This window comes from Peromyscus californicus, unplaced genomic scaffold, assembly GCF_007827085.1.
Source record: "Peromyscus californicus insignis strain IS unplaced genomic scaffold, ASM782708v3 Scaffold_8__1_contigs__length_139910024, whole genome shotgun sequence".
Classification (NCBI taxonomy): domain Eukaryota; kingdom Metazoa; phylum Chordata; class Mammalia; order Rodentia; family Cricetidae; genus Peromyscus; species Peromyscus californicus.
This window is the reverse complement of record NW_026294606.1, coordinates 118,568,290-118,592,003: the sequence shown is the minus strand read 5'-3', so window position 1 is coordinate 118,592,003 and position 23,714 is coordinate 118,568,290. Positions and strand designations below refer to the sequence as shown.

Genomic DNA, 23,714 nt, shown 5'->3' with positions numbered 1-23,714 from the left:
TCAGATCCTCTGGAGCTAGAGTTACAGATGGCTGTGAGCCACCAGGTGGGTGCTAAGAATTTTAAACAGGTCCTCTGGAAGAGCAGCCAGCACTCTTAAACTCTGAGCCCTCTCTCCAGCCCTCCTCCCCTAGTCTGAAGTAGTAGTATATCAACAGTCTTCACAGACACAAGAAAAGAGTGAAGAACTTGATTTCTGCTTCCTCTGGTATAGTCTGACATGAGCTCCATTTCTTACTAACCAATACTATTCTGTACACAGACCATTGACTAGTAAGACTGTATGGTTACTTTTTCCCTTCTTTAAAACACATTAAAAAGTGTCATATTTCCATTTCTGGTGTTTAGTACTGAGCTCTTCTGGCAGCAGTATGTCCTTTGTTTAAGTATGATCCAGGAAGGGTTTATGTATACTTTAGCGCTCTGGCAAACCAGCCTTTCTGGCTATGGTAAACTTCTGTAGATCTTGTATTACTGTTTCATTCTGTGGAATGAATGTACTTCTTTATTCCAAGTTCTTCCCATCTACCCTGTTCTTGGTGTGAGTCCAAGTATAAGTCTTGAGTGCCAATAATAACAAACATACTGGCTTGCCCTTGTTTTTAGAAGCAAGGTGCTATGCATAGTACAGGGATTTTGCTCCTGATGAAAGTCAAGATACAGGTAGGTACCTTCAATGTTTGTAGAGAGACTAGAAAATTCCCATCTTTTAAATTTCATGTCAGTTTTAAGTAATATAGTGTTTTATAGTTCGTGTGAGAAGAGCTCATCTTGATTTCAAGTCCAGTTATTCTGTCCTTGCTCTATGAAACGCACTTCATAATTTACGTGACATCATTTGAGGAAAAAGGCTACTACTTCTGGTGGGATCGGTGAACTTTTCTACTCAATTTTCTTGAAAGTTTGGCAGTCCTCTGTCTGAGCATTTCTTTCCAATTCCTAGGTTGACTTGGCTCTCTCATCTCACCCATCATAATATTTTTCTATGAGTGTTATTATATTATAAATATGTATCTGGACATAAGAATTATATTCTTTCCCATCTTAATGCTTGGGTACCTGGGAGGTTAGTAGAGGAAACAGAAGAGAGGCTGAAACAACCCAAACTTCTTCACTGGAGCAAGTGAGCAATTGCTGACCTCCCCTGAGAGCAGAGGGAAGTAAAGAGCAGGCTTTGTAAAGAAAAGATTGTGTTCAACCATACCGTCCCCGACACTGGGCAAAGCAAGAGTCCAGCATAGTGAAAAAATTGATACTGTCTACATAGACTCTAGGAAAGCTTTTGATTTCATCCAACCTGACATTTTGATCAACAAATGATTGCCAAGTTCAGACTGTCTACTCTACATCATGCTAAAGTAGCTAAAGCCTCACCTGACAGAAAGACTTCCCCTGAGATGGGAGTTGGGAGTCCTCAGTTAGTGTAGACTCAACCCCTTCCTGTGATCTTGAGGTCCTCTTTAGAGGAGTAATGTGCTTAGTAGGTTATAGTCGGGAATACTTTTGAAAACGAGGCAGCATGTAAACATAGGATTAGGAGTAAGTAACATTAATAGAACCAGGTTCAAGATACAGATAATTATACATACATACATATATCCGTATATATGTATGCATACACACATACACACACACACACACACACACACACACACACACACACACACATATGTATAAATCAGAAAGAGGTACAGGTACCAGAAGGAAACGGAACTCAAGAATGCTACTGCTGTCACTATTACATGACACATGAAAATCCAGACACATACTGGGCGGTGGTGGTGCACGCCTTTAATCCCAGCACTCAGGAGGCAGAGGCAGGCGGATCTCTGTGAGTTCAAGGCCAGCCTGGTCTACAGAGCAAGTTCCAGGACAGCCAGGGCTACATAGAGAAACCATGTCTTGACAAACAAACAAAAACTAAACAAACAAAGAAAACCCAATAACAAACAAAAAATCCAGACACACACAACTCTAGAATCGGAGGCCTTTGGCATCAAATTAATTGCCCATTCTCTTTATTTTGTGGTAAGCAGCTAGGCCAAGAGAGGAAGTTCCATATCATGGCCACAGAACTAGCTAACTGCACCGTGGAAACCAAACAATTTAAGTTCTTTTTGCTATAAACTGTTCCTGTGGATTTAAAAAAGTGACTTTCTTAAGATGTGTTTTACAAATCATGTTATTCACTTATTTCAAGAATACAAATTTTCCCCTCAGTTTATTTACCAAGCTATGCATCCATCACCATCAATCAGTATTGGCACATGTCTGTCAACCTCATATGATGACTGTGTCACTGACTGTATAATTTTTTTGTCACATGCTTCTTTCCTAGAACCTAGGTGGCTGCCACTAATCTGCTTCCTATCTTTATACATTTGGGTTTTCTGGACATTTTGAATGATTGGAATGTCACAACATGTGGTTCCCTGTGTCTGACTTCTATAGTTAACATGCTTTGAGATTCATCCATGTAGTGTGCATCAGTGATTAATTTCATTTTGGTTTTGATTAGTATTTCTTTGTATCAGATATTCATTTACCAGTTGGTAGATATTCAGGTTGTTTTCACTTTGGGCTATTAGAAATAATATTCTAATAGTGTTCGTATATCATTGTTTATCTCTTGAGTTCAGTAACTCTTTCCCCCAAGTTGGGGCTAACTTTTCCATTAGGTGTAGGCTGGTCTATCCTTTTCCTTCAGGTTTTAGCAGTGGTCTTTCCTCCCAGATAGCAACTCAGGTTGTTATAGATGTTCTAATAAATAACCATAGAAGATTAAATGAGCCATTAAAGAAAAGACTTCTTCATCTAATAACAACATTTCATCCTGTGATGATCTATGACAAACTGTTAGCCAAATACCCTCCTTCTTTATAGAAAATAAATTGTTGGAATTTAAAACGTAACAAAATAACAAAACAACATGTAAGATGAGGTACATTGTATATGATACTAGCTGCCATCAAGTTAATTTGCAACTTTAAAAAAAATCTAGAGAGATGGCTCAATGGTTAAGAGCACTGGCTGTTCTGGAAGACTGATGGTTGATTCCCAGCACCCACAGGGTGGCCCACAACTATAATTCCAATTAGGAGATCTGACACCCTCTTCTGGCCTCCAGGGGTACTGCATGCATGTGTACAAAGACATGCATACAAATACAGCACCCATACACATTAAATTAAATTAAAAATGAAAAACAAAGCCCATGGATTTTCCTCTTAAAGAAGCTTCGTGAATAGATTTAAGTCTGTGTGAGACACAGTGAAGGAAGGCAGTAATTTCTGGTTATTTTTACCTACACAGTGAAGGATGACATTTGTCCTTTGGCGTTCATAGAAGTAATTTCACTGTGGTCCTGAGAAATAAGGCCAGTTATTGGGTATGTCTGAAATAGATAGGATATTGAAGACGTTGTTCCCACGACCTAAAAAAAGGAAAAAAATGATACTGTTAGTTGGATTTAGTGGCATATACCTGTAATCCAAGCATTCCAGAGCTGGAAGAGGAGGATTGAAATTTCAAGGTCTTCTTGGGCTGTGTAGAGATATCAGAAGGGAAGGAGAGATTGAGATTTTTCTATTACCATTCTCTTCTAAATAGCTTGCCCATTTATTGTTCTAGACTTGTCCAGTTTCGCAGTAATTTCACATCTATTCTCCTTTTGACTTCACTTTGAGCTATGGGTGGTTCTGCAGCAACCTGTGAGGTGGACCCCAGTACATGGTAGTCCCAAATCCTTTCCAATCCAGTTCTGATTTGTTGCTATCTCATCATTTTCTCTCTTGTAAACAGAGCCTCATCACAGTGTGCCATTTACTGCCTCTTGAGAACCCCACATCCTTGGTTCCCTCTGTTTCTTCTTCACTGTCCTTTTGTATCTTTGCCCATTTGGAGGATGATTGCACCTGTAGGCAGACGTACACATGACCTCTTCTGTAGTAAATGCTCCCCTTTCCTTTGTCTCGGCAGAGTTCATTATGTTCTTTTTGGTGACTGTGCTAGCTTGGTAATGCAACATAAAGCACGTTACCTGAATGATCTTCAATAGGTGCTAACTTTTCTGAGTTTTTCTTTATCTGGGATGTGTTTTTGTCTTCCAGAGGAATTTTATGAAAATAACACCAAACTATGATCTATGAAATCTTAATTGTTTAGTGTTAAAGGCAGACATATGCAAATGGACACAAGCTTATATGTATGGTCAGTCCTTGACTTTGAGCACAACAATCCTATTTTATTTACCTTTCTATCCTAACCACCTAGCCCATGTCCCAATACATACAAAATTAGGTTGAACCATTGTAAAGCAAGTAGGGAAGATATTCTTGTCATCACTTTTCAGATTTGCAATAAGTAATAAAATAATTACTAAGCAATAAAATAATTGTGTGTGTGTGTGTGTGAGAGAGAGAGAGTGTGTGTGTGTGTGTGAGAGAGAGAGAGAGAGAGAGAGTGTGTGTGTGTGTGTGTGTGTGTGTGAGAGAGAGAGAGAGAGAGAGAGAGAGAGAGAGAGAGAGAGAGAGAGAGAGAGAGAGACTGTGTAACTGTGATAGTACGACTATGTGAGTGTGTGTACATGTAGAGGCCAGAGGTTGATGTCGATGTCTTCCTAAATTACTCTCCACTTTTTGAGGCAGTGTCTTTCACTGAACCGGAAACTCACTGATTTCGCCAGACTGGTTGGCAGCAAACCCAGGGATCCTATTTCACCACCTGCCCGCCCGGGGCTTACAGATGTGTGCTGTGGCACCTGGGTTTTTACATGGTCCCTGTGTTCAGTCCACAAACACTTTACTAACTGAACTGTCTCCCTAGTTCTTAAGAGACATAATAATTTAACCATTGAGTCCTAGCCCTCTTCCTCTGAATTCACCATTAGAACTTTCAAAGACCCATGGAGAGCTCCATGAATTCAGATGGAGCATATCAAAGGTAGGCTTTATCAGAGTGTTGTCTGAGACCTACCTATCACACGCTGACTTCTGAAAATGTTTGTTAAAAATATATAATCAAATCTCACGAATGCAATATTGAAGAAAAAAAAAAACAGACAAGGAAGCCAGACAAATTAATGGAAATCATAGAAGTACCATAAGTGCTAATTTTACAGAAATAACAATTAGTGCTATGAGCAACTGCGTACCACCCATCTGGATAACTTGGACAAATGGAGAAATTCTTATACATACTCAGCCTACCATGACTGAGTCATGAAGACTCAGAAAAATCTGTGAAAGTTCTTTGTCTTTTAATCACTCAGTGAACCAGCCTTTTTTTTTCTAAGAATTTATTTGATTTGTAACTCTGTGTGTGTGTGTGTGTGTGTGTGTGTGTGTGTGTGTATGTGTGTGTGTATGCATGTGTGTGTGTTTATGTGCATATGCCTGCAGTGCCCACAGAGGCCAGAAAGGGATATCAGATCCCCAGAAGCTGGAGTTAAAGGAGACTGCCGCCTGATATGGGTGATGGGAACCAAACTTAGTTCTCTGCAGGAACAGTATGTGCTCTTAACTGCTGAGCCATCCCTCTAGTCCCAAAGTTAAATTTGGACCTAAGTCAGTAACTTAGAAAGGCCCAGGACCACGTGGTTTCACTGGTGAATTCCTTCAAACATTTAAATAAGAATTAATACTGTGGACTGGGGAGTGTGCTCTGAGTGAATGTGCTCTGCTCTGCTCTGCTCTTGTGGAGAATGGAGAACGGATTCACCTGACACACACATCCCAGCACAGCTGCCTGTGACTCTAGCACCATGGGATCCATAGACACATATATGTACATAGTATATTTTTTGCATAAGTGTTAGCCTCAAAAAGGTTCCAAAAATATTAATAGCCAACCTCCAGACCAAACTTCTGAGGGAAGGATCTGGAGACCTTGGCTGAAGAAGACGGCTCTAACAAGTTGTTCTTAAGCATTGGCTTCTGGGAACCTTAAAGGAAGGAGAACATCTGTATTGAATGCCCAAGAATTCCTCAATTCAACCCCTAAGTAAATATCCCTTGGTTAAGAAGTTGTTGATTTGAGTCACTCACCTTCTCCTTTGAGGAAAATTCATGTCCTGTTTTGGGTGCTATTAAAAATAAGAACGCAAGCCGGGCGTTGGTGGCGCACGCCTTTAATCCCAGCACTCGGGAGGCAGAGCCAGGCGGATCTCTGTGAGTTCGAGGCCAGCCTGGGCTACCAAGTGAGTTCTAGGAAAGGCGCAAAGCTACACAGAGAAACCCTGTCTCGAAAAAACCAAAAAAAAAAAAAAAAAAAAAATTGTCTTGCCGGGCGGTGGTGGCGCACGCCTTTAATCCCAGCACTCGGGAGGCAGAGCCAGGCGGATCTCTGTGAGTTCGAGGCCAGCCTGGGCTACCAAGTGAGTTCCAGGAAAAGGCGCAAAGCTACACAGAGAAACCCTGTCTCGAAAAACCAAAAAAAAAAAAAAAAAAAAAAAAAATAAGAACGCAATGCCATAGAAATTTGTAGTTTTATATTTTCTATTTAAAATAGTATTCTAATGTGGACTATCTAAAGACGTGGAAAAATAACTTCATTGAGGCCCGTGAAAATAGGGCTGGTGCTAGGACCCAGCAGAACTCAGCCACTTTGGTTGGAGATGAAACATCTCCTCATGGGTGTGGTGCAGTTTTAAGCAGGTACAGAAAAGCCAGTTCTTCCACATGTGCGCTACTCTGAGGCTATTGCAGTTCTCTCCGAACCATCTCCAGGATTTTAGCCGCTTTCACACCTGCTCGCTAACCCGCAGGCATGTTTCTGGCAAAGGCGATCCTGGAAGGGGCAGATCGGGGTCTGGGGGGGGCTCTCGGAGGCCTTCTTGGAGGAGGTGCTCAGGGAAGAGGAGGCGGAGGCAACATCGGGGGGATCATTGGAGGAATTGTCAATTTTATCAGCGAGGCTGCTGCTGCGCAGTATACCCCCGAGCCGCCTCCCCCGCAGCAGCGGCATTTTACCACTGTGGAGGCCTCGGAAAGTGAGGAAGTCAGGCGGTTTCGGCAGCAGTTTGCACAGCTGGCTGGACCCGACATGGAGGTGGGTGCCAAGGACCTGATGAATATTCTCAACAAAGTCCTTTCCAAGCACAAGGATCTGAAGACCGATGGCTTCAGCCTTGACACCTGCAGGAGCATTGTGTCGGTCATGGACAGTGACACCACGGGGAAGCTGGGCTTTGAGGAGTTTAAGTACCTGTGGAACAACATCAAGAAATGGCAGTGTGTTTTTAAGCAGTATGACAGCGGCCATTCTGGCTCTCTCCGAAGCTCCCAGCTGCGCAGTGCTGTGCAGGCTGCAGGCTTCCAGCTAAATGAGCAGCTCTACCTAATGATTGTCCGTCGGTATGCTGATGAGGATGGCAGTATGGATTTCAACAACTTCATCTGCTGCCTGGTCCGTCTGGATGCCATGTTTCGCGCTTTCAAGTCTCTGGATCGCGATGCGGACGGCCTGATTCAGGTGTCCATCCGAGAATGGCTGCAGCTGACCATGTATTCCTGAAGTGGATAGAGAGAGACAGAGACCCTCCGTGGAGGACAGGACTGCAGAAAGCCTTGCTGTGTGAGCCAAAGCTCATATTGCACCCAACAGCTACCATTTCTGGGGGTTGGGGAGGGGAGGCGCTCTTTTATAATGCTGCATATTCCTGATCGTCTACACTATAGTGCTTAATTAAAACTAATTTTGGACAAAAAGTGTTCTGAGTGGTTTGTATATTGGGTTTTTTTTTTTGAGAGGTGATATGTAGAGACATGTACATGTGATGAGGAGGTACTGTTGACTTATTGGTTATTACTTATTGGTGAATGGATTAACATTGTTTATGATCATGGACTAAATCAAGAAAGCATCAGGAGGTAGGATTTTTTTTCCCCCTTTGAAAAGCTGAGAGGGAAAGATTAAAGACTGTCCTACGCATAATTTCACATCTGGTCTTTATATTATAAAGAAGTGTACTTTCCAGAGAACTTACTTTATTGTATAGCGATAGGTTCAAAAATGTAAGATTAAGCAATTTTATTCAGGGGTATCATTTTATAAAAGATATTGAGCACCTACCTAGAAGTCTAGAGTCCTTTGGCTGTTTTCTAGTAAGACCAACAGAGCAGCTTTCTGTTAGTGTTTGTAAAGAGTCGAGGGTCTTGAGGAGTAAAAAGGTATTCCGGTTGCTCAAAACGTCTTTAGCCATCTTAATGAATCAAAATGATCACCCTTATGTTTACTTCATACAAAATCAGGCGCACCCAGGTGATGGTAGCCAGCTCTTGTCCCGTCTTGCCCTACCTTAGAGCAAGGAAAATTCTTTCGCTTATCTTTGGAAACGACAGGCAGGGAGAAAAAAAAAAAAAGGAATAGGAAAAACACATAATTAGCAGTCAGTGAAGTGGAATGTGGAGCAGCGTAGACAGCAAATGTTGCCGACTTTTATTGCGGTGGTTGGAGGTCCTGGCTGCAGTTTAGCCTTGCAGGGGGAGTCCTTTAGCAACGAGTGACTGACTCCTCCTCCAGATGAAGTGAGTCTCTTCTAAACCCTCTTCTTTAAGCTCCTCAGGTCATGCTAATGCCAGGCTGACAGTCCTAAGCGCTTTAGATCATGCCTGTCTCCCCGTGTTTTTCAAATCTGTCTCAGCCAGAACTGCCAAGCAGGTGAGTCAGTGCCACCTCCATTCAAGAAAAAGAAGACAGGAATAGTGAGAACCTGCCACCCTACTGCTGAGTTAACCAGCCTTTCTGGTGTATAACTCTTAACCTGGCTTTATTGTTTTGGTACGAGCTGTTTGTTACAACTAAGCCAGCCAAACCCAGGACCCTCGCGAGGCTTGGTTGCAAGTCTTTGTTCACCCACACCCCAGTCTTCAGTGTTTTCCACTCTCTGCTGGGTTTGGTGCATTCTTTCCATCCTGGGCTGCTTTGGAGAGTCCTTCTGAGATCAAAACTAATTTAGAAGAAAGTTGTAACTATGGAAACGGTGTTGCTGGCCCCTTAGGAGGTCTGGAGCTCCCTTCAGAAAGCCCCAGTGATGTTGGGAGAGGTTGGCATTGAGCCTCTGTGTGCACCATCACCACCATCATATAGTATTTAGGAACTACCACACACATAATTCTGAGCCAAGCACAGAGATCACATCTACTTTCTTAAAGGAACTTGTAATTTAACTTGGTCTGATAGTCTGCTTAGACCAGCTGTGGGTATATAAGCACGAGGCTGCTGCCAGCAACCACATACTCATACCAGCCTCACTATTGTAGAATAAATCCAGGAATACATCAGACACGGGAGCAGGAGAGTAGCCAGGAAAGAGAAAACTGCCAAGATGTCTATCGGGACTCTCAGAATATGTTTCTAATTTGATTTCCACATTGTGGTTGTGGAAAGGACAATGAAGAGCTTGTATTTTTCCCTCCAAATTTCATCATAAATGTTTTATGCAAGTTAAGGCTGTCATCGCTACTAGAAGTGGCATTAAGTATTTCCCTCATTCCTCCAGCTAAGAGAATACCTATTTCATGATTCTCCTCCAACGTGTGCATGAAAAACATCCAGAAGCCACCTAAGTTTCTCTTCTGTTGTTTTCTACATTCATATAAAATTTATCTAAATTACCTCAGTCACCATTGTAGATACTAGAAGATTTAGTCCAAACTCAAGATTGTCCTAAGTAGGAAAGTCTTAGGCTATTGTATAGGACAACAGTTCAAACAGTGACTGAGTTTCTAAGTTTTCATTCAATATTTATTATTTAAAACTTCATTTTCAAGGTTAGAGAACATATTAGTTTGCAACTTCAAAAAATGTACTGTGTTCCTGGGCATGGAGTCACATGTCTATGATCATCACACTTGGGACAAAGGCCTGGGGGTCAGGAGTTCAAGTCAAGCCTTGACTATGTAGTTAGTGAGCTTGAGACCAGCCTTGGTTACATAAGACCCTCTCTCAATCTCTATAGCCCCCATGCAAAAATTATCCATTTCTATATGGAAAAGTACTTATAGCCTATGACGAAGGCTTTTGATTCATCCACTCTACTGTCAGTGAATGTCTAACATTAAAGAATACAGTCCAGGCGGTAAACTGAGAATGAGAAAGAGAAGAATATATGAAATAGTGCTATCTGTAGATTTACATTTCAAAAAACTGCATATAACTTTGAAAATACCTTTATCTTAATTGTATCCACTAAGTTCTATAACCTATAAAAGCACAGAAAGGAAACATGTACTGTTTATCTGAAAGCAAGAAACTTCTAGAAAACATCCACAATGTGTATGTCATCTTGAAGGTCACTTTAGGAATATGTTTTAGTTTTAAAGCTTTATCTTCAGAGCAACCCTGTTCCTGAATGTGAATTGATCTTGAAGAATGTCAGAATTACCATTTGAAAGTGCTCACAAAATGCTAAGTATATTAAAATAGTTTAATTACAGTAAAAATTGGTAGTATTCTAATATATGTGGTAGAAATATACTCTCAGTTGGAATACCCACATAATTGGGATACCTTTCCTTGCCTGTTTTGATTACTGAGACAAACAATAATAGTGTTCCTCAGGGTACAATGTGTCTTCACAGATGGAGACTTATATTTTATGGCAATGTTTTGAATGTTACTCTGAGAATATTGGTTATCTCTCATTCCCAAAGATGATATCAATTATAACACAACAAAAAGAAAAAGAAAAATCATCCTTGGGAACTAACCCTTGTAAAATGTATTCAAAATCGTATCCTTAAATCTTATAAAATCTTGTAGAAGACTCAAAACCTTATAAAATATCTGATTCTGATTGACAAAATACATTAAGTTCTGAAACAGCCTCAAAGAACTGATGCCTGAGAATCAGGCCATTTATTTTTCCTGAGATTTTTTGAAATTTATTTTTATGTGTATGGATGTTCTGCTGTATGACTATGCACCATTTGTGTGCAGTACCTGCAGAGGCCAGAAGAGGGCATCAGATCCCCTTAGACCGGAGTTATGGATGGTTGTTAGCTGCCACATGGGTGCTGGAAATTGAAACTGGGTCCTCTGGAAGAGCAGCCAGTGCTCTTAACTACAGAGTAGTCTCTCTAGGCCCACTCCTGAGATTTTAAACAGCTAATACAAGGACAAGTCACCTAGGTTTCCCATTGCTCCTAGAAGCCAAGGCAGGAGGTGAAAGGTGCTGGTTGCAGGACTCACTATACGTCCTTCCACACTTTTTTCTGACCCTGCTGACCTCCAGGAAAGGGATGAAGTCCACAGCTGGAGCTCACTGAAGCTTGGCCATGCTTCTTTTTGCAGTGACTTGGTGTAACTCCTCAGTGCCAACTCTGGACTATTCCTCAGCTCTGCCTTGGCAAAGGATGTGGAGAAATGACTAGGACTTTCCATTGAAAGGTTTATTTCTTCATTTAAATGTAGCTATGAAAAAAATTTAAGACCAGGTGCTATTATTAAGTTTATAATTCTTCCTAGGGAAGTTTTAAGGAAACTACCATAGATTTATGGAACAATATTTTTAAAATCACAGAACTGATTCAAAAATATGAAAATTAAAAAGAATGTATGTTGTTATATAACTCTTTGTACATTTAAAAATATACTTCATCAAACTGTTAGATGTGAATGATTGATAGTCAAACTACTTAAATTTAATTGCAGTTATAGAAATGGTGAGTTTTATTAACTTGAAATGAAATGCATGTCTTGGTTTCATTAGTGGTTTCTACAGTTTCTTCCAGTTCTAAATTTTATTATACTGATTTAGAAGCCTCAGTAGTATGTTATTAATCCAATAAAGTAATCTCTGCAAGTAATTTCTATATTGATTTTTCCTCCTTTACATTACTAGAAAGAAAAATTACATAGTCTTTCTCATGTGAGTCAAGGGTCTGCCATTATGTAATCATATCAATAAAAAACATGTCCATTGAAGAACGCTTAGCCATCATATACTAATGTAAATTTGGGCACTAACACTTTGCCCTGTTTCTCGTGGTAATAGGAAGGGTCTGTTGCATTTTCATTTCTGCAAAAAGAGTTGGGGTGCTTGACTTGTGTTCCACACAGGGTTGATGGTGTAGTGAGGACTGCTCATTCACGACTCCTGTATTGCTCAGGGAAAGTCAACTGCATAGGAAGCTTACCAATGTAAAGCAAATTTGCTATAATTCAGTAAGCTTATCGGTATCTAAGGCTCATGAAAAACCACTGTGTTCAGTATGTAAAGAATTAAATTGTGATGGTACAGGAAGCATATTGTGCTCCTTCAGATGCTTCCATGGTGGTGACATACAGATGTTCACTGTGGCAGTGACTACCTACCTGGTGTATGTGATTTCAGTCAGACACTTCAAGTAGGTGCATCCAGCTGGATATAACTTTTACAGCAGTAAAGTTGATTTTTAAAAAATAGTTATCCTCGAGATGCTTTCTAGGCAAATAGAGAAGTTGAATGACTTTAGGTTTTGTCTTAGAATAAACCCTAATACTTGGGGGAAATCTTAAAATCTCTGTTTCTGCTTTTCTGGTGGAAACATGAAATTAAATTATTCCTTTTAATTTCCGCCCTGCAGTATGATAAAGTAATATGAAGAAAGTGATTTGACTTTTTGAGGTTTGGCTATTGAGAGGCTGGTGAAAACCTCCCTAGAAAATGTGCTTACAGAGAGCCACCCTCCAGGTCAGAGGCTTTTGTGGACACCCCCTTTCTCAAGTGCACCTGCTGGTTGTGTGAAGGTGATGATCCGTGCATGATGATGCCACGTGTCCTTTGTGAACCTGTGAGATGAAGTATTGCCCCGGTCTTATCCCTGGTGCACGGTTTGTCAGGAGTTTCCTCCCTTGAGCGTTGTGTTGCCGAAACGACTCTCCCATCTGGGGTTCTCTCATAGTCCTGGTCACCTCCCCCTCCTCCGTCTTCCTGTTTCACTCTCCATCTCATTTCCCCGTTTCCTCTTGTGTCTGTTCTCTGTTTCTTGTCCCTTGTGTTCTGACCTACCTCCTCTCTTCCTTTTTCTTCTCTATTCGAGACAGGGTTTCATCTTGTAGCCCTGGATGTTCTAGAACTCACTCTGTAGAACACGCTGGCCTCAAACTCAGAGATCCACCTGCCTCTGCCTCCTTAGTGCTGGGATTAAAGGTGGGCACCACCAAGCCTCGTTCTTTTTTTCCTCTTTATCGTAAACTCTCATTCTCTTGGTAGTTAAGTTATGTGCCAGCCTGCGTGGGATCACTCATCCTTTGTTCTCTGTTGTCCTGACACCCCTCCTGAACTGTATCATGCTTGTTGTGTTTGGTTTTCACTGACGCCAAAGTACAGGCACTTCTGGGACCACAGATCCCCAAGGGGTTGTTGGGTCTGCCACATCAGCTCCAAATTAAGCCCAAAAACTAAAGAATGCAGCTTGATTAATGCCTCAGTCTCTCTTTTTTCCTTCACTGGTGCTGGCCATCTTGGCAGGACCATTTTCACTGTGGACCCAAAGCTTCATTTCCACTAAGGATTAGAATCCTAGTCCCTGTCTCCCTGAAGGGTCCTCATCAAAGAAAGCAATTCCAAACTTAGGCACCACAGTGAGTGTCGGTGGGTCGCGTTCCATGGCCTCGGGGGTAAGCATTTATAGTTATTATTGGATATAGCATGCTCTGCCTCCTGAACTGGCAATGGGTAGCCCTCCCCTTGCTGTCGTTCTCGTCGGGAAGCTTCTCTCCACAGTGTCCCCGTGTGTGATTCTGCAGTGCGACTCGGCGGGCTTGTGCTTCACCTGGTGTGACTAACGTTAATCCAATAACTGCCTTCCTAACTGATGGCTGTCTTTCCACAGAATAATGATGGCAGTATTGACTTCCGAGAGTATGTGATCGGCCTGGCTGTCTTGTGCAACCCTGCCAACACAGAGGAGATCATCCAGGTGGCCTTTAAGGTACTGCCAACCCCACTGACCGCATCTCAGTTGGACTTGTAAATATGTGTTGACTCTAACTCCATTATTTGAAAAGTCGGTGAATCTGTTCCCTGAGTTTATAGATCTGCTGTGACATGTTCAGGAGGATAATGTGATTAAGTCAATTGCTACTGAGAATAAAGAAAACACAGGCATCCATTTAAACAACAGTGGATGCAGTCTAGGTATGAGCATCAAGACTGAAGAGCAGGTGATTTGGCAAATTAATGTTATTTCTTTTCAGCCCTCTTTTGAAGTCCTGAAGTAAGATTTATAAATAAATACCACTCCTTGCCCCTCATCCTAATTCATCTAGAAAGTTCTGATCTGTCCTTCCTTTTGCATCTGTTAGATCATTTAAGTGGCGCTTTGGTGCTGGAGTTTATTTTGTGTGGTGATGTCAGGCCAACATCATCATAAATGTCCCCTGTTTCTACCCTGCTGATCTTACTGTAATATCCAACATATTTTCAGCGTAGTGCAGAGATCTAAATTAGGAGAAAAAAATCTTTCTTATCCCCAGCAAAGCTTGAGAAAACCGTGTGTTGTGAAGATCTGGACTGCATTGGCCGCTCACACATGCTATACACTAAAGCGCATGTCCTGAGAGCGGAGATGCTTCATCTGTAGTCTTTCATCGCTGTGTGTCCTGAGTTCTGAGTTCATGGGGCATCTCTCAGCTGAAGCAGTGCTCCTCATCTCCCCACTGGCCTTGCCAAGCAGGCTTCATTGACTTGTACAGCAACAGCCTCAGCTTCTGTGTAGCATGAAAGCCAGTGACCGTCTCTCCCATCTGCTCCTCTTCTCTCTCCCTGGCTTTCTCTGAGACCGAGATCCCACTGTGGTTCCAACCAGCCTTTCCCCTTCTCTATTATCTACAAACTTCTCTGGCCAAGATTCCTTTTTTTGTGTTTTAGAGGCCACAAGGGCTGGTGTTCTCCCATTGTTGGAAGTACCCCAGGGCACCTTCTATTGCAGATTACTTTAAACTGAGCGAACTGGGTGTAAAGAAACCCAGTGACTGATGTGCAGCAGATGGGCATGATGCAGGGGCCAGACTCTTTTCCAAAATTCCAAACCTTCAGCTTTTAGACTTACTCATCAAAAAACCTACAATGACGCAGGGAGCTAACTCACCCCAATCCAGACATCTCTGTTTCTGTTTTGGGGTTGTATGTGTAATTACACGTTTAGCTGAGCAAATAGTCACTCTTGGTTTGCCAATGAAAGACCCAATAGAAAAGTTAGCCCTCAATCACAGTAATTACTGTTTTTAAAGAAACCATGAAAATCTTGACCAGCCTAGACCTTGGTTTGAAGATGGAAGAAAGGAAGACTTACATCTATAATTAGCTCATTTTTCTCTATGGCAAGGGTCATGATTTACATTGGTTTTTATTTACCTATTTCTTTATGTATTTACTTATCTACTTTTTTTTTTTTTTCTGAGACAAGATGTCACTCTATAGCCCAGGCTGGCTCAAACTTGAAGTACTTCTATCACAGCCCCTTGAGTGTTAGGGTGACTGGTACAGGCCACCATGCCTAGCTCACACTGGTTATCTAGAGCTGCCTTTTTAGTATGTTTTACGTTGTGGGAATATTTTTATATGTTTTTTGTTTTCAGTTAGTTATTTGCTTTCATAGTATACAGAATCCTGTCACATCCTTTTCTGTGGTAAGCACATTATAGCTAACTTCCTGTCTTTGATTTCCTCTTTACATTGAGCTCTAGGTAGAATAGCAGAGGTGCCACTGAGCCCTGGCAGTTACTGTTTGAAGTCTAAGATATATAAGGAACCTGCAGTCTACAATTTATGACAACCTGTCAGTTCTTCTCTTTCCAGTCACCTTCACCCCCAGTTAAAAGCTCAACAGCAGGGAATTGGCCAGAAGCCTGTTTTCCCTTCTTGGGGTAACAAATCCCAACTTGGAGCTATGCATTTTTTTCTCTCACTCAGTGTTAAATATTCACTTACATTTCTTTCCATGATTATCAGACCTTACTAATGCCACTTTTTCCATGTCTTTGATCCAATGTTTGGTCTGAAATAGAGATTTCAAGTACCAGGGCCTTTTAGTCCTGACCTCCAGCATTTGTTAGCTCTGCCGTTTACATGTAGGTTGTATGTCCTGGGACAGAACTACCTACCTTCATTGGGCCTCCGCTGCTGCGTGTCTAAGAGGGCTGCAGTGGCACCTGTTGGCAAAGTATATTGAGAACATTAAGGATTCGTACATGTAAAGGGAACTGGATACCTTGATCAGTGCCTGTAAAGAAGTTCTAATGAAAAATTCTTAATACCCGGGCAGGATTTTGATTATCCGTTGTCCATCGTTTACTCCTTTTCCGCTGCGTGTCTTTTCACCTCCTTAGGCCACTGCTTTTCTTTCCACCTCTAAGTACAATCACCTTTCATGCCTGCTGTTAGCTGCCCGTCTCCTGCCCTCTCTTCTGGAACTTCTTAGAAATGCCCATGCCAGTCGTCACTGCGAATCACGGGCTTGTTCCTTGATTCGCATTGCCACCTCCCTTTTGGTCCTGTGAAACTGGAAGCTTCTCATCCCCTAGTTACCAAATCTAGCAAATACTTAGTTCTCCTTGCTCTTCCATGTAGTCCGGTGCCTGTTACCACCGTCAAGTCTCGTTCTGTTAAAACCCCGTTAGCTTCAGAAGACACACAGTCGTCTGCTTCTAAGTCTCAGTTCCTCTTCTGTCTGCATGTCTCAATGGTCCCAGGGCTGTGCCTTTTCTCTGTACTCCATACCTTCTCTACAGACAAGCCGCAACCCCCGTGGTTTCAGGTCTTCCCCACATTTCTACCTGGAACCTCACTCTCTTGAGCTCATACCTGATTCTTTCTTTTTTCCTCCCTTCCTTCCTTCCTCCCTTCCTCCCTCCCTCCCTCCCCCCCGCTTCCTTCCGGTACCTCTAACTCAAATTTAACTTTTCTAGGTCCAGCTCTAATCTCACTTGGCAGTAGTTCTCATGACGGTTTCTCCTCAGCTACCCAGCTAGAAAACTCCAGTTGTTTGGCTCCTTCCCATCACTACAAACCTTTTCTGCACCCCATCTGTGCTGCTTGTACAGCCTGCCCTTCCTGTCCTGCTTGTCCACCCTAGACTCGCTTGGTTTTCTTGCTTGAAAAAGACTCTTGCCCCCATCCTGTCCTACACACTGCTTCAGAGGCCTCCTTCAGAATACATGTGATCACACCACTTCTGCTTGCAAGTATTAGGTGGGGCCATGTGCGTCCACCATGATCTGGTTCTGGCTTCTCCATCAGTCTCTGGACTTAAGTCCCAGGGGCTCACCTACCATTCCTTTTATCTTCTGGGAACATCTCTTTGCATCATGAGAGCCAACTGTAATGACAGCCTTTGTGGACCTCTCGGGTAAGATTCATCATGTCCCTCCAGGGCTCCCATGTCTTTTACTATGCACTATTGGCACAGCCCCTATTCTAATTCTGTCTCTTTCCGTGACCAAACTACTGTCGGTTTTTAAGTCTTCTAAGAGTAGCAGAGACCATTCTCTCCCTGCCCCTCTCACATGCATATACATTATGTATGTATCCGTAACTATACATGTAACTATTTCCATTATTAAAGACTTTACTTTCCAGTGCTGTTCAATGCAGTAGGCTTCAGGGCCCTACCTCTGTGTGTTGTTTCCCTTGCAGCTCTTTGATGTTGACGAGGATGGCTACATAACAGAAGAGGAGTTTTGCACCATTCTGCAGGCTTCTCTTGGAGTGCCCGACCTTGAAGTTTCTGGTCTCTTCAGGGAAATTGCCCAGGGGGACTCTGTTTCCTACGGTGAGTAAGCAATCCCCAAATCACCATTCATTTATGAGAAGAGCATCCAGGCTATTAATTGAGAGTCAGATGAGTGTGTTTCCCTTGGCTAACTATTGGTAATAGCAATGATGATGACTGTAATATTGTTATGATGGTGATAGTAATAGCTAATTATTGAAAACTTACATACCAGCTACTCTTTTATGCTTTGTGTATATAAACTTGTTTAATCAGTATCCTCCTTTTTTCACATCTGTGTTTGGCAAAGAACAAAGTAACTTTCTGAAGACTGTCCACCTGAAGATGGTCAGAGCCAGGATTCAAAGAGTCTGGCAGTAGAGCCTGGACCATTGACTACACCTCAGTGCCTTTCATATCTGCTGTGAGTGTGACCAGGCTGCCCTGAGTAAGCCAGTCAAGCTGGTCTGTAATTGCATCGGAGGAGTGTGGACCAAGGCACTGACAGTAGTAGTAGCTCAATCTTTACTGAGATTTCATGTAGTAGTTAATGTAAACGAGGGCAGCCTTTGTCTTTGGCATCCTAGAGCAACCCCATGAGGGAGTGACCATGACAGAAGAAGACCTGTGGTACTGTGTATAGACACAGAGCCATGCATTGGCTTCTCCTTCCTCCTGATGGTTCAAGACCCTACATCAAAACAATGGTGCTGAATCACTTTCCCTGTATTTCCCAGTGTAGTCTTTGAAAAACATACCTCTGTGCAGAGGTCTAGGTGTTGTTTCCTGCTTAGCTTTGATGTGGTCCTGGATGCCAGGCTGGCTTATCTTCCCCAAACTTGCCCCTCTGGCTTGAGAGACACGAATTACCTAATTACATTGCTCTGAAGGTGTTCACAGAGGTTCAGCTTATTAATGCTCATGGGATGGGGAAATCAGGTCACATACTTCTCTTACTCTGTTTAGTTACTGGAATTTTGTCTGCCCCATATTCTCTTTTAGATCATTACATGCAAAGGGCCATGAATCTTTTGAGTTCATTAAAAAAGAATCTTCAAAAACTTGTGTTAACTAATTTTTCTTTGGCTATTTGCTTCCATAACACTCTCTATTACTCATAAATATCTATTTTTAAAGCTTTTTTTAAATTTATGTGTTTATTTGTATGCCTCTGTGAGTTCATGTGCCCCATGTACATGCAGGAGCCCAAGAAGGTCAGAAGAGGGCATCAGATCCCCTGGAACTAGAGTTAGAGAAGGTTGTGAGCCTACATGTGGGTGTTGAGAATGAACCACTGAACCATCTCTCCAGCCCCAGAATTACCAAATTTTGACAAAGTGTTTCATTGGAACATAATTTTAATTCCATTAAAATTATTTGTAGATAGCCATACTTTTGTCAGCTTAAATACTCTGTTAGAGAATTATGCTACATTATCTTGGGTTTTTTTTTTTAGATTTATTTATTTTATGTGTAGGAGTTTTTTACTTATATGGATGTTTGTGAGCCATATGCATATCTGGTACGCACAGAAGTCAGACCAGGGCAACGGATCTCCTGGAACTAGAATAATGGACAATTGTGAGCTGCCATGTGGATGCTGGGAATCAAATCCAGGTCCTCTGCAAGGACAAGTGCTCTTGACTGCTGAGACATGTCACCAGTCCCAGGAAATTTTTTTCCTTTAATTACATTTTTCATATGATATATTCTGATCATAAGTAATATATTTATTTGAAAAAAATTCATACATGTATATGTAGATGTTTGTTTTTTTTAAATCATATCCACCCTCATGTTCTCTTTCTCTAACACCCTTCAGGCCCTTTTGGTACATGTCCCTTCCAACATTACTTCCTTTTTTTGCAAATAACCCACTGAGTTCAATTAGCACCGCACATATGCACATGGGTATGGGACCACCCACTGGGACATGGGCGATCTGGCGATCTACCAGTGGCCAGAGTTTAGTTTTGTTTTGCAGTTCAGCCTTTTTCTTTTCAGAATACATAGACTCTCTCTCTTCCCCTAATATTGTGCAAGTCCAAATTAAAAAATATATATATATTTGAGGTATTTAAGTATTTCTTAAAATAAGTGTTGACATGTTTTAGTTTTGTCTATGGTTTTGAATTTTATATAAATGAGCTCTTATAATCTGTGTTCTTTTGTAGCGGCATTTTTCACTTAGCATGTAGTCACAAACTCATCATCATTGCTCACCCACTTCCTTGCGGTCATTATGCTCCATGAATATGCTACAGTTTAATTCATTGCTGCTGCTGATAGACAGCTGAGCCATTTTCCTTTTTCCCTGTTATGAATGATGTTGCTATGAATATTTTCATACATGTCTCCCAGGTGCAGTTCACAATTTCCATAGGTTGTGTACCTCGGAATAGAATTAGTGAGTCATTAAAATATGTATCTTCGACTTGACTAAATGTTGGGAAAACTCCTACAGAGCGGTTGTACAATTCATCTTCTCATCAGCAGTTTTTGGAGTTGAGTAACAGGATTCTGCAGTAATTGCATGATTAAGATCTTTTTGTTAAGTTTCATCGTGCCAAATGAAGAAACCCCCTAATTGATTGATTTTTTTTCTTTCTTCTAGAGGAATTCAAAAGTTTTGCCCTAAAGCACCCAGAATATGCGAAGATCTTTACAACATACTTAGACCTCCAGACGTGCCATGTATTTTCATTGCCAGATGAAGTCCAGTCAGCTCGGTCTGTGGCTAGTAATAAAGTCAGTCCTGAGAATCATGAGGAGGGCACCTCAGACAAAAAGGCTGATTAATCTGTGTTCCGGGGAGGAAAGCTGTGCTTCTGCCTGCCATTGGAAAGGTGTTGATTGACAATATTGTAAATGTACTTACCAAATAATGATGTTCAAAACAGAAAGCTTTTTTACTAAAATGACATATTTTCTTCCTAAAATACTTTCATTAACCTGCATATATCAAGTAAGTTCCTTTTGTCTTATATTGTGCTTTTACCAGTCACTTTAACTGGTGATAAGTGCTGTATATTTTTATGAATTTTTCAGTTCAGTTTTCATAATAAACTCATTAGTCTTCCTCTGTATGGGCCAGCATTAATCAATGCCATGAGTTTAGCAAGTACAAATGATTTTCAGCCCTTTCACATAATAATAATACTTTGTTTTCTCTGTTTACTTCCCTTTCTGAAAATAAGGATAAGGAATCTGAAAAATATGGCAGAATTTTGTATCTCTATCTTTGCAGATTTATTTTCCCATTTAAATTTCAGTTTCCTCGGTCAGTCACTGGCTAGGAGAGGGGAGTGCACCCTTAGCTAGATGACATTTTCTAAGGGCACACAATCCCCTTGGCATGCATCTCTATTGCAGGTTTCTTTAAAATGCCTGCTAAGGTCAGCAGATCCTTTGATACTATCCATAGTGTAGAAGGGACCATGTTTTGAAATGACTGCTGTGGCCACAAGCTGAGTGGGAATTGCCTTATTGAAGGGAACAGTGATTGCCTAATGAGAAAATGAATTGTTTGCTACAGAGTTGAATTCAATTTGAGTTGGATGGTTCTGAAGGTAGCACTTTCCCAATAAATAAATCAGATTTGTTCTATTTATATAATGGTCAAATTAGTATTTTGTACCATCCAATCCAAGAGAGAGTTTTATTGTGTTTAATTTTCCTCTCAAACTTTAGAGTGTGTCAGAAATATCCACATGAAAAACAGACGCTTCCAATGTGTCACCAACAGCCAAGGAATCAAAAAGCTTAGTTTGTCATTGTATGGCCACAGGCTATGCCCAGGCAGAAATCCAGCAGCAACATATCCCCTCTAGGTTAGGTGAAAAATTCTCCAAATGCCATTTTTATTGGGACCCATGTCTGCATGCTCTTAATATTACTTATATTTCAGGTTTCGAATAAAGAAGCAATTTATTAAAAGAATGTACAAAAATAATTGGTTAATATTCTTCATTCAGTCTTTGAAACCAAATTCTTTGCTCTGGCTAGGTTTCAGAATCTATTAGACAGCCCACCTTAAGTTAGAGTTTTAAAGTCACTGCTTTGAGGCCCCAAAGTCTCCTGAAAGTGTTGGAGACTGTATTTAGTCAAGTGCCATGATTTTGAACTACTTTTATACACGAAGCAAGTATCTTCTAAGTTAATGGCTAAATACATATTTGGATAATTGAGTAACAAAGTTTTATCCTTAAGTGTATGTAATTATTTCCTTTTCATGTGTCTTAAAGCATTTTAAGAGGCATTAGAAGAGTGGAAGCAATTGCTTAAGTAGTTAATTACACTAAGTAATGTTTACACTGATACCTGCCATATGTGGTGAATGTATGTACTCAGGTAAGGGCAGAAAGCCCACATGTTAATCTGCTAATCATGGGAGAGTAAACTTAGGAGTTAGAGGCTTTCTACGGAGCTCTCAAAAATGATCTCACTGTTTCCTGGTTTGTAGACCTCCACTTCTGTCAGTATGGCATTTCTATTTTATGATTTCGTCAATGAACAAACAAATTCGCAATGTAAAACTTGACGATGACAAAGTTCTGGTTTTATGATGTTTACCTCAAATATACTTTTTTACTTAAAATACAGTTTGAGTTTACATAATTGTGGATGTAGTTTATCATTTTTTCATTGATGTTATTATGCTCTAGAGAAAAAACTTAAACTCTACCCAAAGTAGTAGTAGTGGTGATTTGTAGATTTTTTTTTTTAATGTTATGTGCATGTTTTTGCCTGCATGTGTGTCTGGTCATCATGTGTGTGCAGTGCCCATGGAGGCCAAAGAGGATCCCCTGGACCTGGAGTTATGGATGGTTGTTAATCACTGTGTGGGTGCTGGAACAAAACCTGGGTCCTCTAGAAGAGCAACCCCAGTGCTCTTACCCAACTGAGCTAGCTCTCCAGCCTCATGTCGTTATTCTTAAGGGGCTTGACTTGACTGGATGAATACTTGGTTGAATACTTGGCCTATTGAGTAGCCCTGGACCTTCCTGCCCTGAAATTTTCTTTTAGAGAAGCTTTGCTCCTCTTAAGATTGACGATTAGAAATTAAGTTCCACAATAGTCATATATACGAATCTGTAGAGGGAAAATGAGAAATATTATTTCTTAAAACATTTCGTAAACCAAATGCATTTCAATCAAATTAGTCCTCTTGGGAGATTATGATGTACCAAGTTGCTTAGAGACCAAGATGTTTGCATTATAGGTGGTTAACTTTCCTCTTCTAGGTGTGATAATTAGTGGTGATAACTGTAAATGGATATAGATTTAAACTACATTTGCAGCTGGGTGCAGTGATGCACACCTTTAATCCCAGCACTCGGGAGGCAGAGGCAGGTGGATGTCTGAGTTCGAGGCCAGCCTGGTCTACAAAGCAAGTTCCAGGATAGCCAGGGCTACACAGAGAAACCTTGTCTCAAACAAACAAACAAAAAACCCCACATTCATTCATTTATTTGGGAGTGGGGGCATAGGCATGCTGTGACCATCCTGGGTCGAGGTCAGAGGACAACTTATTGAAGTCAGTTCTCTATTTCCGCCATGTGAGTTCTGGGAAGTGAACCCAGGTCATCAGACTTGGCAGCCAGAGGCTTTCTTCAGTGAGCCACCTCACCAGCCCACTTCTGGTGGGTGTTTAGGGAGAATGGCTCCCTGTGGAAGTTGTGTGTTCTCCACTCTGCATGAGGCACAGCAGAAAAGCTGCTTGATTCCCAGGCCCAGGAACTCCCATCATATCATTCTGAACACAGGATGGTTAATTGAAGGCAATGTGTTTTTCTCAAATGGAAGGACATGGACTGTATGGAATAGACAAGCTGTCTGCTGTGAAAGTCCTTGGATGTTTGGTCTTTATATAGCAATCATTGAAGAAGATAGTCTACTTGTAGAAAGCCATTTTCTAGGAAAGCAAACATATTTATGATGTGTTAGCCCCCACCACCACCATAGACACACACACTTGGATGAACTCTGTTTTTTGTTGTTCTTGTTTAAATTGTTGTTA

At 41.3% G+C, this 23,714-nt stretch overlaps 2 protein-coding genes across 4 annotated transcripts in view; both read left to right on the top strand.

Annotated features, from left to right (window-relative positions):
• The window catches only part of Lpcat2 (lysophosphatidylcholine acyltransferase 2), a 61,923-nt gene extending 39,611 nt beyond the window's left edge, over positions 1 to 22,312 (top strand). For all 3 annotated transcript variants that reach the window (XM_052728407.1, XM_052728406.1, XM_052728408.1), the window contains 3 exons: positions 13,817 to 13,915; positions 17,620 to 17,755; positions 20,310 to 22,312. In XM_052728407.1, coding sequence (XP_052584367.1) covers positions 13,817 to 13,915; positions 17,620 to 17,755; positions 20,310 to 20,494 — 420 coding nt within the window. In that variant the 3' untranslated portion in view covers positions 20,495 to 22,312. The remainder of the gene's footprint in view (positions 1 to 13,816; positions 13,916 to 17,619; positions 17,756 to 20,309) is intronic.
• On the top strand, positions 6,504 to 13,806 carry Capns2 (calpain small subunit 2). Its single transcript, XM_052728409.1, has one exon. The coding sequence runs from the start codon at positions 6,765 to 6,767 to the stop codon at positions 7,509 to 7,511; it is 747 nt and encodes a 248-aa protein (XP_052584369.1). The 5' UTR covers positions 6,504 to 6,764; the 3' UTR covers positions 7,512 to 13,806.
• Positions 22,313 to 23,714: the final 1,402 nt, after the last annotated feature.

Bases quoted from the DNA above. Each gene is read 5' to 3' on its own strand.
- Capns2 (XM_052728409.1), top strand. From the start codon at position 6,765: ATGTTTCTGGCAAAGGCGATCCTGGAAGGGGCAGATCGGGGTCTGGGG.